The sequence below is a fragment of the Aspergillus pseudonomiae genome (genome assembly GCF_009193645.1).
Source record: "Aspergillus pseudonomiae strain CBS 119388 unplaced genomic scaffold BDV37scaffold_50, whole genome shotgun sequence".
Classification (NCBI taxonomy): domain Eukaryota; kingdom Fungi; phylum Ascomycota; class Eurotiomycetes; order Eurotiales; family Aspergillaceae; genus Aspergillus; species Aspergillus pseudonomiae.
Genome location: NW_022476042.1, coordinates 137,324 through 155,295, shown reverse-complemented (window position 1 = coordinate 155,295; position 17,972 = coordinate 137,324). Strand labels below are relative to the sequence as shown.

Here is a 17,972-nt window from a genome sequence, read left to right as displayed (position 1 = left end):
ATAAGGATGGATGTTGCTCCTTATCAGCTTCGTGAGCTGAAAGCCTGAAATCGTGCGATACTTTGGGTACGTCGATCAGCTCAGCCGCAGAAGGACCGCATGGACCTGCCCCATCGCGTAGGAACACCACCAATAATGTGCAGCTTTGCCTGCAGAAACCCCATCGGTCTATATCAATTATGTCAATTATTTGCAACGCTAGTCTGTAAACAAAATTCTCCGAATGTGCGGCTGGACTTGTCCGGGCGCCGGAATGGGCAGGTGGGTAAACTGGAAGCAATATTTATAGAGGCGATCCTATCCTGCACGGTCTGACGATTGCTGTGGACAAAAAGCCTGTTCATTTTTGATTGTTCATGATGTTTCTGGGACGCCTTTCATTAATTAGCTTAGGAGCCTGGGCGGTCCGCCCCGTGGTGGGCTATGTGTCGCAACCTAGGGATCAGGAAGGAACCTGTAAGAAGACGACAGTTGCCATTTTGTATGTGTCTACCCATCCGGCTATCGGTGATAATCTCCGAGCTTATACTGACGATGCGCAGAGGGGCGGGAATATCAGGTATTTCGGCTGCGGTATGCATTCCGAATTTCTGACCGCGGAATAAATAATACCGCTGACCCTTCGTAGCAAACGTTGTCGAAAGCGTCCGTGGATGATTTTCTTATCCTGGAATATCGCGATCGAATTGGTGGTCGTGCTTGGCATGAGAACTTTGGCCAGGACAAAGATGGAAATCCTTACGTGGTCGAAATGGGTGCCAACTGGGTGCGGATAGCTCATCCCTTACATCGGACGTATTTGACTGACATTGTCGATTAGGTTCAAGGACTCGGAAATCCAGGAGGTCCGGAAAATCCGATCTGGACCCTAGCCAAGGAATTTGGCCTGCAGACGACATACTCGAACTACAGCAATGTCTCGACGTACAATCAGGATGGCTACAAGGACTACTCGCATCTGTTGGATGAGTTTGACGAAGCCTATGATATTGCAAACCCGGCGGCTGGCCGGATCCTTCTTGAAAACCTCCAGGACCAGACGGCGAAGGCCGGATTGGCCTTGGCTGGATGGAAGCCGAAGTCGCATGACATGGAGGCGCAGGCAGTCGACTGGTGGAGTTGGGGTGAGTTTCGTATTCCCAATAGCATCGGTGCATATGCTGAGGATAAATAGATTTCGAGGCGGCTTTCACGCCACTAGAAAGCTCGTTGGTATTTGGTATCGCCAGCACCAATTTAACCTCGAATCAGTTCAGCGACCACGACAACTTCGTCACCGACCAGCGGGGATTTAACACGATCATCAAGGGCATGGCCTCAAAGTTCCTGACTGAAGATGACCCTCGCTTGCTTCTGAATACAATCGTTACGAATATCACGTACGGGCCCGAAGGCGTTACGGTCTACAGTAGCGATGGGAACTGTGTCCAAGCTGCATACGCCCTCTGCACATTCTCCTTGGGCGTCCTGCAGAACGATGCCGTCACTTTCACCCCGGAGCTGCCTGAGTGGAAGAGGACCGCAATCCAGATGTTCACCATGGGCACCTATACGAAGATTTTCATGCAGTTCAATGAGACCTTCTGGCCTACGGACACCCAGTACTTCCTGTACGCGGACCCCACTACGCGCGGCTACTACCCACTCTTCCAGTCCCTATCCATGGACGGTTTCCACCCGGAATCCAACATCATCTTCGTGACCGTTACCAACGAGTTTGCCTGGCGCGCGGAACGCCAGTCTGACGAGCAGACCAAGCAGGAAATTCTCGAGGTCCTGCGTAAAATGTTCCCGGATGTGGAGGTTCCTGAACCGACGGCCTTCCTGTATCCTCGCTGGAGCACGGAGCCGTGGTCCTATGGTAGCTATTCCAATTGGCCCATGGGCACGAGCCTGGAAATGCATGAGAATCTGCGAGCCAACACCGACCGACTCTGGTTCTCAGGTGAAGCTACCAGCCCGTCCTACTTTGGTTTCTTGCATGGGGCATGGTTCGAAGGACGCGATGCAGGAAGACGGATTGCTGGGTTGCTGAACGGATGCAAGGAAGGGAATTCGACGACTTGTGTCCCCAGGAAGCACTATGAGGTGCTTCATGGTACCACGCCGCTGGCTGATTATAGCTCCGTCAATGGGTGGGAGGTGAGTAGCTTTTATGATAGTAATGATGACTAGATGCATGTACATACATACGCCGCATTGAAGCAAGACATTGCTGAAAGGCGACAATATGATCAGCTAATTCTGAGGTTTTCAATGTTTCTTACCATTTCCATGCGCGTGGTATGAAACGAATTAGATGCAAATAGACAGACATGCCTGAGGCTGCCATGTGCCTTGGCTTTATGAAGTCACGACACTGTGCTCTAACTTCGAACCAGACCGTGTCTCAGCAGCAATCCTGCCACAATCCCAAATTACTTGAAAATTAACTCCACCACGTTCTCTCAAACAGGCCGCTCAGCAGGTTATAGTTTCTTTCCAACTGACAAACTAGATATAATCGCGTGCCAGGCCTGTCCATTTTATCCCAATTTACTTTTACAGACGCCCCACCCTTGTGTTCTCTAGAAAGGTTCATATCTCTATTACTCGGCAACAGTATACACGATGCCTCACCGAAATTCAGTAGAGAGGGTGGACAGTCATGGCATGAACCAGTTCACAAATGTTTTCCAAAAGCTGTCTGAACGCGTCGGATACCACAGCCTCTCTCCTGAAACGGTAAAAATTGCCAACTATCCGAGTGAAGAATGGCTCTCGGAGACTGAGAGACACATCCCGTCGAGCCATGGCAGGCCATTGGAAGATGTACTCCGCGACGCCGACGAGATCTTCTCATATCGAATCAGCACAATGCATCCTCAATTCTTTGCTTTCATTCCGTCACCAGTCTCCCCCGTGTCCTGGCTGGGAGACTCTCTCACTGCCGCATACAATACCTATGCGGGAAGCTTAGAGTCAGGCTCCGGCGTCTGCGCCGTGGAAAGATCCATGATTGCCTGGATTGCTGAACGGTTCGGCTTGCCTCGGTCTGCGGGTGGCCAGTTTGTGTCAGGGGCATCGATGGCGACTCTGACCGCAGTGACCGTTGCCAGGGACCAGCGCTTGAAGGTTGAGCTGCGACACAAGGTGACCGTGTATATGTCGGAAGACGCACACTTCTGTATCACCAAGGCGCTCCGCATCGTCGGCTTGCAGGATTTCCAAGTCCAGACTATCCGCTGCGATTCAAAATACCGCATGGATACCGACCGTCTTCGTCGTGCGATATCAAACGATATTGCTGACGGCTGCAAGCCATTCCTTGTTGTTGCCACGTGTGGGACAACGAACACCGGCGCCATTGATCCTCTGAACGAAATTGCAGACACAGCCAACGAATATGGATTATGGATGCACGTCGACGCCGCCTACGGCGGATCTGCCGCATTCTCCAGCACCCATCGCTCCCTGGTGAGCGGACTTGGCCGCGCAGACAGCATCGCCTGGGACCCCCACAAATGGCTCTTTCAAACGTACGGCTGTGGCACGATCGTCTTCCGCGAGAAATCCCACCCCCTGGGGAGTTTTGCATCCACGGCCCATTTCTGCCGCGACGTCGAGGGTGAAAAGGACCCCAAGAATCCCTGGAATTATGGAATCGAGCTGACGAGGCCCGCGCGCCATATGCGCCTTTGGTTTAGTCTGCAGGTGCTTGGCATGGACACAATTGACCAGATGATTGGGCGAGGCTTTGAGTTGTCGGCACTTGTTGAAGGCGAGATAAAAAAGCTGCCAGATTGGGTTCTGTTAGCCCCCACATCCTTAGCCATCGTGAACTTTCGCTTTGCCCCACACGGCGTGGACGAAAGGCTTCTCGACCAGATTAATACTCACGTGGCGAAAGACTTGATTGCCGGCAATGTCGCGTACATTCTCACCACTCGTCTGGGAGGCGTGGTTGGTCTCCGGATGTGTACCATCAATCCGCGAACCACTGACGACGATATCCGTCGCGTGGTGAGAGCACTGGATTGCAGTGCTCAGGCTGCCTACGGGGAACTGGACCGGGACCGGATGTGAGAAATTACACCTATCAAGGTAAGAGGACGATCTCGGCGGAGTACGCTGTCATGGATTTATGAATCATGATTATCCTGCTGGGCTAACACGCTTAGGGCCTAGCTCGTCATGAGACAGTCTCTCTCAAGCCAAGTTTGATTCCATACAATGGCCAAGTTTCGTTAGTGAGGTGGGGTTGATAATCCACCTTCCATATAGCATGGTCCAATGTGTCGAATGGGCCACGTCGCATAGCCCGGCCGGTGGATCAATAGATAAGAAATGGCTACTCTGTCTCACAATGTCCCCGCCACAGGGACTCTTAAAAAGACCGTGCCAATCCGGCCAGCATGAGTGTTTCCGAGCCTAACCCAAGAGACACGCGAAGGTCGTTTGACTGCCCAGCATGAAGATCGCGATTGCAGGCGCCGGAGACGTCGGTACCTACTTCGTCGAAGAATTCAGCAGATCTGGCCATGAAGTCGTCCTTCTGACGAGCAAACACAAAGCCGCCTTAGAGACCCTACCCATCAGACAACAGATCACCGATTACAGCGTCGAGGATCTCACACTGCACCTCCAAGACTGCGACGCCGTGGTATCGACCTTCTCCGGCCCCGAGGACAAATATATCGCGGCCCATCTCGCACTTCTGGAAGCATGTACCCGGTCCCCAAAATGCAAGCGCTTCCTGCCCTCGTCCTGGACTACCAATATCGAAGACTTCGGAGACCAACCGATCATGCTCGCACACTCCCGCGACACAATCTGGAAGGCCCTCCGCGCACAGCACGAGGTGAAATGGACCATGGTTTGCAACGGGTGGTTCATGGACTACATTTTGCCCGCCTCGCAGCGGTATTTGCGTGACGTCGGCGTGGGGTGGGTGATGGACCACCGCAATAAAGTGTTTGAGCTGTACGCGGATGGACAGCAGAAGGTTACGCTGACGCCTGTCCGGGATGTTGCTCGCGCGGCATTGTCGATACTGGAGCATGATGAGATCGAGTGGAACGAGTTTACTCACTTTGGGGGGCAAACCTTCACCTATCTTGAATTGTATCAGTTGATCAAGAGACGGGATCCAGCATGGAAATTGAAGAAACTGCCGTTTGCTGAGGTGATCGAAAGGATTACGTCGGGGAAGCTGGTTGGGGAAGATCTCGACCTGGAGTACTTTAGACTGATGGGCTTTACCAATTGCAACAAGGTGCCGGAGGATAGGGCTTTGACGTGGGGGACGGGCGTGTTGGAGGGTTTGCGGGCCCGCGGTGTTGAGGAATTGCTGGATGAGGCGGCTAAAGATGAGACGGTTGTTCTTTAGCTGTGTGAGGTGGTACAGTATAACTATATGATATAGTGGTCTAAGCAAGTGTGTGGACTAAGCCGACTGGGCCAGTAAAGGTAGACAAACCAATTTATGATTCGGTAGGAACAGACTTCCATCATTCCCGGCGGGTTCCAGAGGGTCTGGGAAGATGTATGTATGTGCATTCTCTAGTTCAGGGTTACTGTATAGAATCTCATTTGCACTGACAGAAGGCTTTGTGGATCTATGAATCATGCGTTCATTGTCAATCTACAGCTTCCCATCTAATCTGGCTAAGAGACCATGAGCTCGACTATGGGTTAAGAGATCATTGTCCTCTCTGTTTTACTATGATGGCCATATATCCATACCATACCTTCTTCAACCATCTGTCAGACCAATACCACAGCCCCTTCAGAAAGCTTTCTCGGGATGATACAACGACTCATATACATATCTACAAAAATAACATCGAATCCAAACAAGTCATATTCAAGGTATCGTGATGGCATTCGTTAAGACAGCCAATCCAGTTGATCCCATCGCACACAAACAACCCACAAAACAACAGACATCTATCCAACACCAATCCAACCGAAAGCCCACTCACCTCCCCACAAACCGAATCTCCAAAGTCCTCAAAACCGGATAAAAAACCCCCACCGAAGCAAAAACCAGATAATCGCCCACATCGCCACCATGTGTCCCGATCCTCCTCGCCACGGGCGACACATACTGTCCCAAAAAACTCCCATTAGCCAAATCCCCACTCAAACAATCAAAGACAGACAGAAAAGCAGAAAGAAAGAACATACCCAGGTCTGCGCCATGCCCAGAAACGAAAACCCGATTCCAATCAACAAAGCGGCTGTTCCGGCCAGCCCAACCGGCATGCGGGTCGGATCCTGCCACGCGCTGAGATCGTAGCCGCCGAGCCGCGGCCGGAACCAGAAGTGCTCGATGGCGAGGATGAGCCCAAAGGCGAGGGTCCAGTAGCCGAGGATGGCGAGGAAGTTGTCGATGATGGCTTCGAGCTTGTTGCGGCCGCCCCAGGCGAGGGCGAGCACGACGGCCGATACCAGGGCGCACCAGATGAAGCGCGGGATGGCGAGGAAGTGCTTGCCCCAGAGTTGGATGCATAGGGCGCTGGAGTAGATGTTTGCTATTACGTTTGCGACTGTGCGGTCTTGTTAGTTTTGTTTATCTTTTTCTGTCTTGTGTTTTTGGTTTTTTGTGTTTTATGTTTTTTCTTTTGTTTCTTGGGTGTTCAGAAGGAGTGGGTAGGTTGCTTACGGAAGGTGAGGGCGAATATGGTACAGGCGAACTTGGCCCAGCCTGCTGGTCGGAGGGTGGCGAGGATTAGGGCGCCGGTTCCTTTTGTGCTATAGATTGTGGACATTTCGTCGTTGGACATGATGATGCCGCCGAAATGGTTGCCCAACGTGCCGACGAAGATGGTTGGGAGGACCTGGCCGAAGTAGGTGAGGCAGAAGACGAGCCATTTGCTTGTGTCGGCTGGGTAGTGGATGTAGTAATCGCCTGCGATGGGACACCACGAGCAGGCGACGCCGAAGACGACGGCGAAATAGCTCAGACAGGCACCGCTGTAGTCGATGCCGCTGAGTTTGCTCAGCCCGGGGGTGGGAGAGAAGTACCTGGCGGACTGTCCCCATGTCACGCAGATGAGTACCAGGGCAACGATCCAGGCGTATCGCTCGTAGTGGTGGATGAGAGTGAAGCCGCAAAAGGATACGAGGAAGCCGATCGCGACGATAATGACAATACCCGCTGCGAGTGGGATCGAATCGCCGGACACGGCGACAAGGAGCTGACCTCCGACTACCGCGGCAATCACCGCGTATCCGCCATTGACGATGATATTCAGCAGGCCGCAAAGCTTCGCTCCCCAGATGCCGAATGCATAGCGGGCAACTGCCACCTGGCGCAGGCCGCTGGGTGGACTCAGCGTCGCGGTAAACGCGGGGACAATGGTCCCGAGGAGAGCCGCGAAGATAGTCAGAATGACTGAGGTGTGTACTGAGAGGCCGAAGATAGGACCCAGCGAGCCGATAGGGATCAGCGTTGGGCTTATCAGGACGGAGAACCAGAAGAACATCATCTGAGCGGGGTCGGACGCGTCAGTCGAGAGTCCCAAATTTCGCAAGAATGAGAGAATCGCCTCCATGCTCACCTCCAGATGCTATTACATACATTCAATTTCTGTGGTGGCCGTCGCTTATCCTCTGGTACTCGTTCGACTCCCATGGCCTCCACGCCCAACTTGCGGTCGATCCAGGTCTCGAAATCGCGCAGCGATCGCAGTATACCATTGCCCTCTTGAAGGTGCCTCATGCGCTTCTCCCCCTCGTCCCCTGGGTCAACCGCAGTGTTTGTGCGCTCAGTGGGTGACTCGAGGGAGCCCTCGTGCGACTCGATACCCACATGCCAGAGGCTCTTCTGCTCGCGCTCCATCTCCATATCTGTGCTCTGGCCACGATTAGAGGGAAGGTGAGAGGAATGGAACAAGAAACGGACAACAGCGAAGGAGTGGTAGAACAGATAGAGCGGGGCATGGGGAGATTAACAAGCAAGAAGTCTTTTCTATCCGACAGCATGGGCACTCTTATCGGTCGGTCTCTGGTTCCGTTGGCGGGGATCTAAAAAATCCTCCGACTGAGACCTCAATCCTTGCTAGCGTCATTCCGGCGAATCCCTTGCATGATACTTGCATAGCATTGCCTGAGACAGTTCATGGTGAGACCAGTAATCTTATGTAGGGCGGTGCCCTATTTAGTTAAATAAGGGTGTCTCAGTGACACCGCACGAGGGCTCCAGAACATCTATAGCTCATTGTGGGACTCCCTCTCACATATTGTTGCCATACAGATAAGCCAAAGGTTTGACGATAGCGTCCCGATAGCGATATTGAACTGGACTAATTTCACATGAGACACGATGTGGATACTGTCAGGTGCGACATGGACATTTGGCACGGCGATGACAGCGGGCGGTTTCGGCCCGCTGGTCCAGTTTCCTGCAGATCAATATATCGTCCAGTGGGCCCAGTCAGCTAAAGGAGCACTAAAACCGTTTTAAGGGAATTAGGAAGTAAACTAGACAAGCCGAGACCGGGCTTAATTCCGTTGCACACAACCTTGTCTATATCCAACGCAAGACACTATAGCAAGAAAATCTTTTTCTCCGAGGATGGTGGTGGGTTCAAGACCTGCTGACACTATGTGCCCATATATAAGACAACATGGCCTTCCTTCACCCTTTGTCAGCAGGTAAGCTGCACCGATGTGGCTGGATAGTTCAGCATGCACGACGACCGCCTGGTGGAATCATGGACCTGGTTTGCAATCACCAGCGTCGTGGTTATCTGGCGATAGTAAGCGGTCCCTTTCACACCGTTGCTCGGTCTGACATCCGTCTCCAGTATCTCTAGGGGTATGCTCCTGGGTGGGTTCAAGGGTCTGATGGTGGAGGATTATATCATGCTGTTGACTTATGTATGCTCACTGTGGTTCATGACCCGTTGCAATGTAGACGCTGAAGATAGAGACAGGGCTTGTACACCAACTTCATTGTCTGGGTTAACATACAAGCGAAATACCCCAAAACCAACATCTTGCCGCCGACAGGAATGCAGGGCCTTACCGAACAAGACATTCAGGATCGCATCTATGGAAGCAAAATTACCTTTGTTCTGGAACAGTCGATGGTATTGCTGCAATGGGGGTGCAAAGCCTGTATGATCCTAGTGTACTATCGACTAACGTATGCGAAATTTTTCTGTGTTTTGCTTTTACGGGGGTTCTTCAACAAGCACATACTGATAGGAACTATAGGATAGGAACAAAGATGGCTCTGCCAGTCAAGATCCTGATGGCTTACATTGCAATAAGCTTCATAATAGTAGAAGTGTTCTACTACGGGGTCTGGTGTCGACCATTTTCCAATTACTTCGTCGTCAAAGCAGACAATGACCGTGAGCAACGATGGATATCTCCAGAACAGATCGCATGCTGACATACTTCGAGCGCAATGCGAGAGCGCCCAGCATCATCTAATCATGTCATATGCCTTCAATCTCTCCTCGGATCTGGCCATGCTTTGCATCCCCATACCCGTATTTCTCAGCTTACAATTACTTTGGAGGAAGTATGTGACCAAAGATAGGATACTTCCAGCCGCGAAGGCAGAAGCTGACATTGGGCCAGAAAGCTAGCCCTCCTGTGTGTGTTCAGTCTCGGAATCTTTGTCGTAGTCGCAGCGACACTGAGCCGATACTACTGCTTCACGCATCCGAATAGTATCTTGTGGATTTTCTGGTACGTGCGGGAGGCCAGCGCCGCCGTCATTGTGACCAACGCCCCTAATTGCTATACGCTCCTGCGCCGGCTTCTAAAAGTGCACGGCTTCACGATCTTCGGCACCTACATAGCACTTCGTCGGAAACCAACGCATTCTCCAGAGAGCGGACCGCCGAACGAGCTGGCGCATCTCTCGGTCGGCCGGTCAAGGAAGCACACTATATCGACGGAAAGCACGGAGCACATCACACGGGAAGACAAGAGTTTGGAAATTTGGCAGCACACGCAGGTGGCGGTGTACGAGGATTTCGAGGACGAACCAGGATCGGCTATGGAACGAGCCAGGCGAGGAGTCTATGGGAATAGGACAGGCTTTGCCTCTTCGACAGTGACAACGGGGCATATTGGCTTATCCGGGCAAAATTGACGGATTATAGAGGCAAATAATAATTATATTTCAGCTAAAGTGATAATGACACTAGTAATATCCTAGGCTCTAGCACATGAGCCAGTGTCGAATGGTATCACGTAGTAGGCTTGAGAGCCATGTCTTGCTTCCTGGCAGACCAGAGTAACATACACCGAGGAAAACAACATATAAGACTGATATGAATCTGTGTAACGTTAGACTTGCTGTCTCCTGTGCCCGGCATAAATATGCTGTTGTATTATCCCGCGGGTAACAGCGAGACGAGGCTACACTGTACTACATCATTGAACTTATTAGGGAACTTTGTTTGGGCTATACAGACGGGCTCTCCATTTTGAATAAATTCGTATCCTCGGCCAAACGCAAAAGCCCCTGACTAAACCTCAACTCTCATCGCGTACCTAGACAGAACATGGCTTTCTTCCTTAATGTCAAGCTCTTCCCGTGTTGCCCGAGCTGATCATTATGGCAGACCGTTGCCCAGTACCCAGATTTACGTTGGGATTCTTCTTATCGCTAGAAGTCAGCGCTGGCAGGCAGGTGCAGTCTACTACTTGAACGCACACAACATATCACCGCATTCTTATTGGTACGCAGCTCATGTCATGTCGGACTGCAGTGTTCAAGTGACGTGACACCAAAGGTAGGAGGTGAGAGCTCTTTCGGCCGTAGCAATTCCATTAGCCTCAAGAATACCTCCACAGGGCTACTAAGCTATCAGCATGGAGCTTTGGTAAAGCATATAGCCAGTCTAACCGTCAGTCTAGACTTCGTTCTCAACCCTTCGTCCACAACGAGCCCCATATAATATCCCAGTTAAATAACTCAGACGGATGGCGTAAGCAACCTTAACCCCCTATATAAAAGTATAATAAACCCCGGCCCAATACAGTACATAGATAAATAGGCCACGCAAGCCCAGCCCAGAACACCCTTCCATCGCTATTTCCAACTCCTTCAATATCATCTTTACCACACTATCGCCCATACGCAGGTCGCATTAGGCACAATGTATCGAACACTCCTCATCATCCTCACTTTATACTTCTCGACCCTAGTAGCCGCCGGCCGCAAAGACCCATCAAAAACACCGATCGAAGACTCCAAGCAAGAAAGACACAACATCAACGACAAATGCCACGGCCTCTTCATCAATGGCGAAAGACCCGCAATCGCGGGCGAGGGCGTGCAGCGCCCTCTCAACGCAGACGGCACAAAAAAGCCCTATCCCATACGACCTCCCAGCAGACCGCAGGCCATCTGGGGCTCATGTGACCGTCGCATCCGAAGCTATAGGATGTCGAAGCTGGACCTGGACCTCTGTCTGGGATGGAACCCGGATACCGAAAAGCTCTACCCCAAGTCTCGTGGAAACGGGATCAAGGAGGGCAACTGCTCGGCTTGCTACTACGCGAAGCCTGACCTTCACTGTGTGTGCGATGTCAAGAAGACGGACGATGATAGGATATCTATTAATATGGGTGAGTGGTCTAACGTTTTCTGTTCGGCTGTAGGGACTTTGCTAACTAGGGAGGCTGTAGATGGGTTGGTGCAGGTTACTCATGATGGTTTTCTGGCTTGCTTTGAACATCTTGGAACACAGGTCTCAATGGATCAATTCATTCATGGATAAGTTGGAGATGCGTAGATGATAGCGGTGTTGGACTTATAGCTCTGGATTGGGATTTGGTTTTGTTGCCATGCTTGTTCTGGATCTGGGATTCGGGGGACCTGTTGTATTGGTGTTTAAGAAAATATAGGATTAAAATATGGTTGCTTTGGAGGTACTAGCAATATACAACTAGTTTGCTAGATGTATGTATATCCACACGCGTCAATTTGAGAACTTGCGTTGCCTTGGGCACATGTCTACATTCCTGCCGGCATAAACTGCAAAGTACCAATAGTATGTGCTAAGGTATGATCCCTAGGCTAAATGTGTAGCGGCATTCTGTCAGTACTCTGAAAAAGGGGTAAAGAGAAAGAAATAGAGAAGGAGAGCAGAACAGGCTGGTTTGCAGCCTGCGCCGAACCTTCGCAATTTCTATTAGTCAACAGTTTACAAGAAGGACAATTCTTTCCGGATATTCTACTGACGAGGATGCAAAATGAGATGATCATACGAGCCGGATGTTTGGAATAACGCCCTTATCAGATGGCACCCTTCCTAACACAATTTCGGTGTAGATATGAGGCGAGTGGAGGTTACAGGAGCTAAAGCGAAGCTCTAGATGAGGCGATCAGAGTGCGAGGGTATTTGAGTCATATCAGGTGCTATAGTGTCGATCAGATAAAGAACCTTGTGGGGATATTGTGGACAGCTAGTGGTACCTTGGTGCTTGTAGAGGATGTAACACCTGATATGATCCGTACGCAAATGCACCTAGTGACCTACATGGCAGAGCGGCGATCCATAAGTGGATACACTCTTTGTCCCTTCTCACCTGTGCTACAAAATGGATTCTAGTAGGGATGTAAAAGCACTCTGATGATACCTCATTGTATGGTATTGTGGAGGGTGTCACCAGAGCACCAGGATGGTGGCTTTAGACGCTTTCCAGTTCTTTCTTGTATATAGGACGTATGCATGTATGCGTTATCAATCATATCATGATTCTTAGATCTCTGCCCCCTGAAATGTATTGGTCGTACCTTTGCGGCCCCTAGAAAACTCTGCTGCCCATCCCGTTTGCCCCAATTTAAATCCCTAAGCTGTTGCCCTGCGCCCCAGCTTGGCGTCACAAAGGAACAAATTCCATCACCAGAACTAGGTACCTAGGGGAAGGAAGGCATCGTAACGAAAATAAGCCTCCCCTAAAACCGCAGAGAAGCGGTGTCTACAGAGCAGATTCACATAAATAGGCCCGAGCACAAACGTCCTGATACTCAATCTTTCTATGCACACAATCTCCCTGTTCAGTACTTCATTGCGTAACCAGAGCAAAATGCATCACTTCATAATTATCATTACTCTATATCTCTCAGCCTTGGTAGCCGGAGGCGGGATCTTGTCGAAGCCCAAGCAAACTCCGCCCGATGAAGGCATACCCATGACAGACATGACACCTGGCTCTTCCGGAGGGACATCCGGCACGAACAACGGCAACAAAGGGTCATTAGCATTACATGACGAATGCCGCTACCTTAAGGTCAAGATAACCTCCCCTGAAGCAAGAGCAACAGCCTCAGCGAAGGATACCGCCAAGACAGGAAAGGGACCCACTACGATCACAACCCCATATCGTCAGGTCCTACTGACGGCCGATTGCCGTCGGCCCATGTCCGACCCCAAGAAAGCACACCCGGCCGGAGACTGGAGAGAGACGACACTGGACTTGGACAAGTGCGTTGGTTGGAATGCACAGACACAGAAGTTGACTCCGGAGTCGGATGGCAAGGGACTCATGAAGGGTGACTGCTGGAATTGCGACTATTTTACTCAAGTCATGGGCAAATCTGCGAAGGGGGAATTCGAATGTTATTGCGATAATGTCGACAACAAGTCGAAGAAGAAGATTCCCCACTCGAAGGACAAGGCGCTTAAGGTTAAGTTTGATCTTGGTAAGTGTCCCTGTTTCTAGGGCTTGGGTGGGTTGTTGATATGTGGTTATAGATGCTGTGCTGTGGTCAAGGGATGGCCGTCTCAATTGCCATAAGCATATGGGGTCCTGAATTAGAGACACGGAGTGAAAGGGCCATCGTGACGAAGGTCAAGGGGGTTTTCAAAGAGTTGAAATTGCTTTGTTTGAAAAGGAGGAGACGCATTATGGGAGGGTGGTAGCAAGCTTCTTGTTTGGTTAGGTGGTCTTCTCAACACTGGGACCTGGAGTATTGATTTTGATCAGATATGTATGGGAGGCATCTAATAAGTGTGACTGAATGTCACCATAGTTTAATTGTCTATTCATTCTTCCCTCATATTGCTTTCTCCTCTACCCTGTTGAGATGGTGAAGGCTCCTCACGGCCTGTGACTTTTCTGAATATGAGAACAAACATTCGCAACCCAATATAGAACATAGATATCTAAGAAAGAGTTCAAGAAGAACCTAAATAAAATGAAGAAATAAATCAATTATCAATCACATTAAGACCGAAACATCGCTAACCCATGCATACACGAATACAAGAAAACAACAACCCAGTCTATAAAGCCAATTAATCGCTCATCCAAAAGACGTATTATGCCCTTAAAAGCCCCACTGCTCGATCCAGTTCTCCATCAGCGCAGCCGAGATAGGTCCCAAGCTCCTCATCGTCTCGCTTGCCTCTTTCGTCCTTTGCACACTAATATCAGCCGATAACATGCCCTCTCCGCTTGACAACCCACGGTAGAAATCGAGGAGTTTCAGAGCTGGCTTGTCCCGAACATCCTGGTCCGACGGATTCTTGATAGATTCCAGATCGGCGATCCATTCGGAGAAAGGGACTGTCTTTGTATTATATTTCGATTCGATGGCGGGAATGAGCGAAGACCAGGTCGCGTGGTTAGGGTTCATGAGGTGGAAGAAGGCGTTTGGTGTTTCAGAAAGGGTTCCCCGACGGGTTTGGAGAGCTTCAACTGTAATCTGGGCCAGAGTATCCTGTGACTAGGTTAGCGAGATATTGGAATAACATATGGTGGCATAGGAACATACAACAGGAACCCAGTCAATAGGCATCGAACCAAGGGTGCTCGGAACCTTTACGAGAGCCTTTGACGTCGCGACAATGGTCGGGAACCATTCATCGGGGTTCCAAAGTCCACTCTTCGTAGTAGGGCCAGCAATCTGCCCAACTCTGAAGATAGTAGTGGGCACGCGAGCTTTCTCCGATGCAATCACACACATGCGTTCCGAGACATGTTTTGACTCCCCGTAGCCCTGCTTTAGCACTGCTTCGTCATTCTCGAGAGGGAATTCGGGAACGACTGGTCCCATTTCCGAGGTCCAGGCGCCGATTGTCGCGACGGATGAGACGAAGGAGAGGTGTGCGTTGTATTTGCTTTCGAGGCTAAAGGAGATGAACTCTCGGACACCCTTGATGTGCGGGTCTTCGAAGGATTCGAAGGGGTGGTTGAAGTTCACTTTCCAGGCATTGTGGATGATTAGGTCGACTGTGTTTAAGAGTGAAGTGTATTTTGTATCGTCGATCCCGAAATGTGGCTCTCCGAAGGAAACCTTGAGGAATTCTACTCTTGAACAGTCTGAAAGAGGAGTGGCATCGAGGCCCTTTTCCTTGAAGCTTTGGATTTGGCGTGACTGAGCGTCAGAGCGGTTGAAGAAGTAGACTTTAGAGACATTCTCGCTGGTTAGGAGAGTGTGTAGGAGATAGGCGCCCAGAGACCCGGTCGATCCGGTTAGTATGACTGTCGAGGATGGAGGGAGTTGAGCCTGGGAGAGATGACGCGCTGGGATGTCGTCTGTGTATTTGGCTATGATGTTCTGGATTCGCTCGTGGCGGGGAATGATTGCGAGAGTGCCACCAGTGATAACCTTCACGAGGAATTGTGCTAATTGGGTGACTGTCGAATGGGCATAGATGTGCTGAGCGGTGATCTGTGGGCGATCGCCAGCAGGCATCTGAAAAGAGACGGCATTGCGGAGTATCGTGGCCAACTGAATTGTTTGTAGGGAGTCGAGGCCCGCAGAGTACAAGTCCTCGTCGTTGTCAATTGTCTCCCTTTCAAGAAGAGAGCAGACGGTTTCGTTAACGTATTGTGTAATATTGTGCAAGGAGATGGTTTCAGGAAGTGACCGATTCAACTGCTGATCAGCAGAGGCGTAAATGGCGTCTATCTCTTCCTTATAATCTCTGTTAACGGCCTGGCGCTGCGTTGTACCCTTGGGCGTAGTCTTGAATGGCTTTTCAGGGGAGGAGAGCTTGATCATAGTTCTGGTGATGCGTCCATAGTTCGGCACGGTCTCATTTGCCCGTTCAACCACGGGCCAGACCTCATCAATGAACGCAGCTTCATCGATAGTCTTGCCCTGTTCGTTCCAGTATGGTTCAATCAGCAACGAAGTCTGGAACCGACCCTGTCCGATCAACACCGCCCTACAGATCTTCGGGTGACACTCGACCGTCTTTTCCAGAGTCACTGGGTTAAGCTTTTCACCATTACTGAGCACAATCACATCATCAAAGCGACCATGGTACTTCCACAGCTTCGGATTCGACGGGTGTTGCACAAACAAGTCCTTCGACGTATACTCTGTCTTGTCAGGGAAGGTATGGAAGATGCCATGGATGGCTCGGGAGTACTCCCGACGAGGAATGACAAGCTCATACAACTCCTCGCCTCGATGCTGCATATCAACACCATATGCAGGGTTCCACTCGAAATAGCCCCAGTTTCCTTCTCCCTCTGGGACCAGAGAGCTGATAATGCCCATTTCACTCGAGCCTATGAGGGTCACAACTTTGGTGTAGGGGACGATTCGGTTGCCGATATCCGCGGCCAGAGGAGCACCTGCATAAATGACTGCATTTAATGTTCCGAGACAGTTCAGTCCAGCCTGTGTCTGACTTATATCCTCGAGGATGGCTGGCGCGAGTAACGTGATTGTTGGATTGGTTGCGCGTATCGTGTCCAGGACAAGGTCAACCGAGACCGGCTTGTCGGGAAGGTTCACGAAGGGGGTGTTGTGGAAGATAGCGGACGTAAGACCGTAGAGGCCCATGAGGTGGAAGAAAGGGGTAGTGACGAGAACAAGGTTGTTAGAGGTAGGATCGTTTGGCGCAGCTACACGACGGCCTACGGGGGTAGGCAGAAAGCCAACAGAGTCTAGGGTCGCGACGAAACCGTGCGTCAAGGGAACGGGCTTTGGCATTCCTGTGGTTAGGCTTGTTAACAGGAGCTAGTTTTCAATAAACCTATAATACCTATTCGCATACCTGTTGTTCCAGAACTATGAATGATAAAGGCAACATCATTCTCGGCCTCGGCGAAGGTTTTGGTAAAAGGGTATGGCTCTGGTACGTTGCTACTGTTGAGAATATCGGCTGTTGCTGGTACTTCATAGAAATCAGTGTCTTTGAGGAAATTCTTCATCGCCGAGATCTGTCGTTCTTTGTCATGGCTGTAGAAGAACTTTCGACACTCGGTCACACCCAGGATATGTTGATAGGCTTCGTCGGAAAGTCTGCTTGAAGGGAGCAAAGGCTATTTCTCACGACGGTCAGAGTGTACCAGGATGTAACAACTTTTGGTATTCTTACCTTATAGCCGGTCTTGTTGCATGCAAGTATAAAGATCAGGTAGACAATGTCATTCCTTCCCATATATGCCACAGTCTCATTGTTCTTGGCCTTTCCAACCTGCTCCTCAATCCACCATGAGAGTGCATTGACTGCGTGGGCAAGTTCGCCAAACGGCACGTCCCGGAAGCCTTGCGATACTTCGAGATCACTGGGGATAACACCGAGCTTCTGCTGGGGGTTGAACTGGGCAACTTCATCAACGACGTTGGTGAGAAGGCGCTGTCCGGCGTTGATGGGAGTCTGTGGCTGCTCCATTGGTGAGAAAGAAAATGGTACTTTGGGATAATGTAAGTTGAAACAAGTAATTAAAGTAATGCAAAGATGTCTATAAGAGAAACGCTTAGAATTAATGAATGCTTTGTTATGTCACAGTACGCAGAAAAAAAGGCGCCCACCCCAATTTATATCCCTCTGGGGTGACAAGACATTTCTTCTTGCCTTGCTCCCTTCCGTTCGAGACACCTCTGGGCCGATTATCCAGCGGGTATACTCCGTCGAGCGCGTTATCCAGGGAGAATGTGGCACTAACAATTGTGCGCGATTATGGCGGGTGGTCGATGCATAAGCTCCCGGAGGCAAAGTGGAGACCATAGAGCAATTGGCCCATGCAAGGGAGGTATACAAATCCACGCA

General features: G+C 50.5%; 8 protein-coding genes across 8 annotated transcripts; 6 read left to right on the top strand and 2 right to left on the bottom strand.

Moving 5' to 3' along the window:
• The first annotated feature begins 21 nt into the window (after positions 1-21).
• Positions 22-2,393, top strand: BDV37DRAFT_160004 (putative flavin containing polyamine oxidase). Its single transcript, XM_032079148.1, has 5 exons — positions 22-481; positions 543-573; positions 629-766; positions 821-1,124; positions 1,175-2,393. Exons 1-5 carry the CDS (start codon positions 357-359, stop codon positions 2,173-2,175), a joined length of 1,599 nt encoding a protein of 532 aa, XP_031939843.1. The 5' UTR covers positions 22-356; the 3' UTR covers positions 2,176-2,393.
• Positions 2,394-4,258, top strand: BDV37DRAFT_160005 (pyridoxal phosphate-dependent decarboxylase family protein). The gene has a single exon (XM_032079149.1). The coding sequence runs from the start codon at positions 2,611-2,613 to the stop codon at positions 4,063-4,065; it is 1,455 nt and encodes a 484-aa protein (XP_031939842.1). The 5' UTR covers positions 2,394-2,610; the 3' UTR covers positions 4,066-4,258.
• Positions 4,258-5,663, top strand: BDV37DRAFT_159967 (uncharacterized protein). The gene has a single exon (XM_032079147.1). The coding sequence runs from the start codon at positions 4,451-4,453 to the stop codon at positions 5,366-5,368; it is 918 nt and encodes a 305-aa protein (XP_031939841.1). The 5' UTR covers positions 4,258-4,450; the 3' UTR covers positions 5,369-5,663.
• On the bottom strand, positions 5,664-8,237 carry BDV37DRAFT_159966 (purine-cytosine permease family protein). The gene is made up of 4 exons (XM_032079146.1): positions 7,565-8,237; positions 6,647-7,472; positions 6,169-6,530; positions 5,664-6,088 (listed from the first exon to the last, which is right to left on the bottom strand). Exons 1-4 carry the CDS (start codon positions 7,829-7,831, stop codon positions 5,960-5,962), a joined length of 1,584 nt encoding a protein of 527 aa, XP_031939840.1. The 5' UTR covers positions 7,832-8,237; the 3' UTR covers positions 5,664-5,959.
• A 1-nt stretch (position 8,238) lies between these two features.
• On the top strand, positions 8,239-10,181 carry BDV37DRAFT_160046 (uncharacterized protein). Its single transcript, XM_032079150.1, has 6 exons — positions 8,239-8,744; positions 8,793-8,865; positions 8,922-9,133; positions 9,205-9,344; positions 9,397-9,517; positions 9,577-10,181. Exons 1-6 carry the CDS (start codon positions 8,674-8,676, stop codon positions 10,094-10,096), a joined length of 1,137 nt encoding a protein of 378 aa, XP_031939839.1. The 5' UTR covers positions 8,239-8,673; the 3' UTR covers positions 10,097-10,181.
• Positions 10,182-11,108: 927 nt separating this feature from the next.
• BDV37DRAFT_284655 (uncharacterized protein) lies at positions 11,109-11,732 on the top strand (the record flags this gene model as incomplete). Its single annotated transcript, XM_032087545.1, has 2 exons — positions 11,109-11,580; positions 11,641-11,732. 2 exons carry the CDS (start codon positions 11,109-11,111, stop codon positions 11,730-11,732), a joined length of 564 nt encoding a protein of 187 aa, XP_031939838.1.
• Positions 11,733-13,044: 1,312 nt separating this feature from the next.
• Positions 13,045-13,771, top strand: BDV37DRAFT_284654 (uncharacterized protein; the record flags this gene model as incomplete). Its single annotated transcript, XM_032087544.1, has 2 exons — positions 13,045-13,660; positions 13,713-13,771. The coding sequence occupies 2 exons, from the start codon at positions 13,045-13,047 to the stop codon at positions 13,769-13,771; spliced, it is 675 nt and encodes a 224-aa protein (XP_031939837.1).
• Positions 13,772-14,200: 429 nt separating this feature from the next.
• BDV37DRAFT_252461 (putative NRPS-like enzyme) lies at positions 14,201-17,677 on the bottom strand. Its single transcript, XM_032082422.1, has 4 exons — positions 17,298-17,677; positions 16,974-17,241; positions 14,735-16,911; positions 14,201-14,680 (listed from the first exon to the last, which is right to left on the bottom strand). The coding sequence occupies exons 1-4, from the start codon at positions 17,592-17,594 to the stop codon at positions 14,288-14,290; spliced, it is 3,135 nt and encodes a 1,044-aa protein (XP_031939836.1). The 5' UTR covers positions 17,595-17,677; the 3' UTR covers positions 14,201-14,287.
• Positions 17,678-17,972: the final 295 nt, after the last annotated feature.

Excerpts from the sequence above, each read along its gene's own strand:
- BDV37DRAFT_160004 (XM_032079148.1), top strand. The coding sequence starts at position 357 with ATGATGTTTCTGGGACGCCTTTCATTAATTAGCTTAGGAGCCTGGGCG. Across the intron at positions 482-542 it reads AAGACGACAGTTGCCATTTT|AGGGGCGGGAATATCAGGTA; the intron begins GTATGTGTCTAC and ends GACGATGCGCAG. Across the intron at positions 767-820 it reads TCGAAATGGGTGCCAACTGG|GTTCAAGGACTCGGAAATCC; the intron begins GTGCGGATAGCT and ends ATTGTCGATTAG.
- BDV37DRAFT_160005 (XM_032079149.1), top strand. The coding sequence starts at position 2,611 with ATGCCTCACCGAAATTCAGTAGAGAGGGTGGACAGTCATGGCATGAAC.
- BDV37DRAFT_159967 (XM_032079147.1), top strand. The coding sequence starts at position 4,451 with ATGAAGATCGCGATTGCAGGCGCCGGAGACGTCGGTACCTACTTCGTC.
- BDV37DRAFT_159966 (XM_032079146.1), bottom strand. The coding sequence starts at position 7,831 with ATGGAGATGGAGCGCGAGCAGAAGAGCCTCTGGCATGTGGGTATCGAG. Across the intron at positions 7,473-7,564 it reads GGCCACCACAGAAATTGAAT|ATGATGTTCTTCTGGTTCTC; the intron begins GTATGTAATAGC and ends GACCCCGCTCAG. Across the intron at positions 6,089-6,168 it reads TGGGCATGGCGCAGACCTGG|TATGTGTCGCCCGTGGCGAG; the intron begins GTATGTTCTTTC and ends TTTTTGGGACAG.
- BDV37DRAFT_160046 (XM_032079150.1), top strand. The coding sequence starts at position 8,674 with ATGCACGACGACCGCCTGGTGGAATCATGGACCTGGTTTGCAATCACC. Across the intron at positions 8,745-8,792 it reads GTCGTGGTTATCTGGCGATA|TATCTCTAGGGGTATGCTCC; the intron begins GTAAGCGGTCCC and ends ATCCGTCTCCAG. Across the intron at positions 9,345-9,396 it reads CGTCAAAGCAGACAATGACC|CGCAATGCGAGAGCGCCCAG; the intron begins GTGAGCAACGAT and ends ACATACTTCGAG.
- BDV37DRAFT_252461 (XM_032082422.1), bottom strand. The coding sequence starts at position 17,594 with ATGGAGCAGCCACAGACTCCCATCAACGCCGGACAGCGCCTTCTCACC. Across the intron at positions 16,912-16,973 it reads TCATAGTTCTGGAACAACAG|GAATGCCAAAGCCCGTTCCC; the intron begins GTATGCGAATAG and ends GCCTAACCACAG. Across the intron at positions 14,681-14,734 it reads CTATTGACTGGGTTCCTGTT|GATACTCTGGCCCAGATTAC; the intron begins GTATGTTCCTAT and ends ACCTAGTCACAG.